Source organism: Mandrillus leucophaeus, unplaced genomic scaffold (assembly GCF_000951045.1).
Source record: "Mandrillus leucophaeus isolate KB7577 unplaced genomic scaffold, Mleu.le_1.0 Scaffold538, whole genome shotgun sequence".
Classification (NCBI taxonomy): domain Eukaryota; kingdom Metazoa; phylum Chordata; class Mammalia; order Primates; family Cercopithecidae; genus Mandrillus; species Mandrillus leucophaeus.
Genome location: NW_012105786.1, coordinates 755508 through 759761, shown reverse-complemented (window position 1 = coordinate 759761; position 4254 = coordinate 755508). Strand labels below are relative to the sequence as shown.

Here is a 4254-nt window from a genome sequence, read left to right as displayed (position 1 = left end):
TATCGAACACAGTTCACACAGTTACCCTTGGCATAACTTACTGGGTTCTGTGATAAGGGTCTAAAATACTTCTAGGTTAAAATTTAATTTTTTCTTTATCTTTAGAGGAAATGCTGGTCCACTGCCATCAAAATGAGGGGAAATAAATGTTAATGTGTGTTTAGTTTCCATCTAAACTTTCTATTAAACAGCTCTAAAACTGTAAACACGTGCCTTATTTATAAAAGGACTTTTATATTAAAATTTAAAATAAAGTCTTTACAAAAGATCTAAATGGAACTTGCATTTACAAATTTGTTTAAAAGTGTCAGGATTACAAAACTGCTATTACCAACTATTGATATCAGTTATTCTAGGTAGATGACACATATTCTCCCTTCTTTTAAAGATGAAAACAAAATGGCCACATCAGTTTTTCTATTGTAAAAAAGCTGTGAACTTGATAACAATCGTGCTGTAGTCTCTTAATACCACGTTTGGTCCTTAAATCTTACTTGCCTAGGTATAAAATCTATTATTTTAAAAAGAAAAAAAAAAAAAAAGCAGATCCAGTGGGAGAAAGAATGTTTAATAAATGGTATTGAGACAAATAGCTATCTGTTTGGAATAAAAATAAAATTAGATCCTTAAATCTTGTACCATATAGAAAAATACATATTACTGATGGATTCAAGAGTAAAAAATAAAAATGTAAATATCCAAAATTCTACATACAATTTTAGGGGGTACACAGATTCTCTGAAGCCCACCCATAGATCCCAGATTATTATCTATAAGAGGAACTGTTAATTATAACCTCTATTAAAATCTCAATGCCAAATACTAGCTGTATTTAAGTCACATGCAACAAATGAAAATGAACACATTAACTCATTGTTATAAGTTTATAAAATCTCCAAACTGGACTAGAAACAGAGAGGCATGTCAATACAAATGGACACTGACTTAAAAAAAAATACACCAATTTAAATAAGTTTGAATGCATACTGTACAAGTGTATCCATGTCTGTTAGCCTTTCAGAAATATAAAATCAGTTAAATCTGTAGTACTTAAAATTCAACATATGTAATGTTATTCTCAAACTTGATTAAATAAATACAAAGTTATGTTTAATATGAGTAACTGCAACATACTTAAACATCTAAACATATAATAGGAATTCTATATTAAAATGCAATACTTTCACCTGCATTAATCTCTTACACAATGAAAAAATACTTGCAGATAATTAGCATTAAGAATGCAAATATATTTTTACTGTGGAAGAAAAATTACAGTAATAAGGTTAGAAATTATATATCTGTATAATCTACAATGAAGCTGTAGATAGTCTACATTATGATATTCTATCTTAAAATGAAAACAATTCAATATTTAAGTTTACAACAAATTTACTCAAGGCAAAATATGTTTATTACAGAACAGGATCTTAAAGTAAGCAAGGCAACATGAGATCAACCATTTTAGATTTTTTTAATGAAGTGTAGCTTTGAAATTGTAATAAAGGTGAACATAAATTCTAACATGCTCTTCTCTTCTTATAAATGGGATGATGTAGAAAAGCAAAGCTTCAATGTATAGGGATTGGAACCATCTGTAAAAAGTAAAAAACAGAGTTAATATTTCACTTCTTCAAACTTTCAACATCACTTTGAAGTACCAGAGTAAATTATTTCACCTTTTTATACTAAATATAAAGAATATGGTGAATATAAAGCAGGAATATAAAGAAGTAAAACTGACCAGACTTGGTGGCTCACCTGAAGTCAGGAGTTCGAGACTAGCCTGGCTAGTAAGGCGAAACCCCTCTCTACTAAAAATACAAAAGTTAGCTTGGTGTGGTGGTGTGCGACTGTAGTCCCAGCTACTCTGGAGGCTGAGGCAGAACTGTATGAACCTGGGTGGGAGGTGGAAGTTGCAGCGAGCTGAGATTGTACCACTGCACTCCAGCCTGGGTGACAGAGTGGGGTGACAGAGTGAGACTCCGTCTCAAAAAAAAAAAAAAAAAAAGTAAAATTTCTAAGTAAGGTAAGGGGAAGATTTTTATTCATATTTACTGAAAGATAAGCTCATGAAGGCAGACTTTATTGACTGCTACATTTCTATTGTTCTCAACACTGTCCGGCACTCAATTTTTTTTAGTGAACTGATCATTAAAGAATAAACAGTATCGGCCGGGCGTGGTGGCTTATGCCTGGGAGGCCAAGACGGGTGGATCACGAGGTTGGGAGATCAAGACCATCCTGGCTAACATGGTGAAATCTCGTCTCTACAAAAAATACAAGAAAACTAGCCGGGCATGGTGGCGGGCGCCTGTAGTCCCAGCCACTCAGGAGGCTGAGGCAGGAGAATGGTGTGAACCGGAGAGGCGGAGCTTGCAGTGAGCTGATTATCAGGCCGCTGCACTCCAGCCTGCACTCTAGCCTGAGGGACCGAGCGAGACTCCGTCTCAAAAAAAACAAAACAAAACAAAACAAAAGAATAAATAGTATCAGGATTAAGCAGCAAAGTTCACATTGCAAAAATACTGCCAGCAGTTAACTCTCTATAAAAGTCAATTCAGGCCAGGCACAGTGGCTCACGCTTGTAATCCCGGCACTTTGGGAGGCCGAGGTGGGCGGATCACGAGGTCAGGAGATCGAGACCATCCTGGCTAACACGGTGAAACCCTATCTCTACTAAAAATACAAAAAATTGGCCAGTCGTGGTGGCAGGCGCCTGTAGTCCCAGCTACTCGGGAGGCTGAGGCAGAAGAATGGCGTGAACTCAGGAGGCGGAGCTTGCAGTGAGCGGAGAATGTACATGTACAAAGCTAGAATTTACATTTACATGTACAAAGCTGGAATTTACAAAGCTTTGTACATGTACAAAGCTGGAATGTACATGAAGACATCTGTGATCCCAAAAGTTTCTAGGAAATCTAGTATTAAATCTCTCTTCATCAATGGGGCATGTAAGTTTTGAAATTACTGGAAAAAAAAAAATTGGGTATACTTCACAAAAATATTTCCACTTTGCAAATTTTTCTTTCCTTTAATTTTTCAGACCAGGCAGAAAATAGCTCTTCCTCAACTGTATATATAAGAAATCAAAGCAAAGAACCGGTTTTGCTATCTTAATGTATCACAATTTTAGTATTAAAAGCTGTAGTTCATTAAAGAAAAAAAATTCCTGTAAGGGGAAAAGCATATGCATCAACAAGTGTGTACAAGACACTGCGGAGGATAAAAACATACATAAGTGTCCCTATCTGCAAACAGTTTACAATTTATATACTATCTCTAATGTATTTCATATAACTTTAAAGCTTTTTAAAACTTTCTCTCAAAAATTAAGCCTGACTCACTACTTAATAATATTTCCCTTTTTTTTTTTTTAAACTAAAAGTAAAATGAGAAGGAAGTCGACATTGTGGCTTGTGCCTATAATCCCAGCAACTTGGGAGGCTGAGGCCAGAGGATTGCTTGAGGCCAGGAGTTCAAGACCACCAGCCTAGGCAATACAGCAGGACCCCCCCATCTAAAACATTTTTTAAAATAAATATACATCAATAAGCTGGGCATAGTGTTGCATGCCTGTAGCCCCAGCTATTTGGGAGGCTGAGGTGGGAGGATCACTTGAGCTCAGGGAAGTTGAGGCTGCAGTAGGCTGTGATTGCACCACTGCATTCCAGGCTAGGACATGAGCAAGACCCTGTCTCAAAAAAAAATAGTGTTTCTTACTTTTTATTAAGGAATTTTCAAACATACACAAAAATATAGATAGGTTTAATGAATCCCCACATACCTATCACTCAGCTTCAGTAATTGTCAATCTTTGGCTGTCTTACTTCATCTACCTACCCTTCACACATAGTTTTGAAAGCCAGAATATTTCAAAGCAAATTTCAGATGTTATTCCACCCATAAATCATTCACTGGTTTTTTTTTCTCTTTTTTAAACCATCATTCATCATCACACCCAATAAGGTTCCCCTATTATTTAAATACCCTTTAGATCCAGGATCAAAGTAAATTACACAGCACAAAGTTTCAAAAATTAAACTTGAGTTTTCTCATGCCTGTAATCCCAGCACTTCAGGAGGCCGAGGTGGGCGGATCATGAAGTCCAGGAGTTTGAGACGAGCCTGGCCAACATGGTGAAACCTCGTCTCTACCAAAAATACAAAAATTAGCTGGGTGTGGTGGCAGGTGCCTATAATCCCAGCTACTTGGAAAGCTGAGGCAGGAGAATTGCTTGAACCTGGGAGGCGG

At 36.4% G+C, this 4254-nt stretch overlaps 1 protein-coding gene across 1 annotated transcript in view; it reads right to left on the bottom strand.

Annotated features, from left to right (window-relative positions):
* Positions 1–549: 549 nt before the first annotated feature.
* The window catches only part of HNRNPLL (heterogeneous nuclear ribonucleoprotein L-like), a 48027-nt gene continuing 44322 nt past the window's right edge, over positions 550–4254 (bottom strand). The window contains exon 13 of the mRNA XM_011997337.1: positions 550–1595. Coding sequence (XP_011852727.1) covers positions 1540–1595 — 56 coding nt within the window. The 3' untranslated portion in view covers positions 550–1539. The remainder of the gene's footprint in view (positions 1596–4254) is intronic.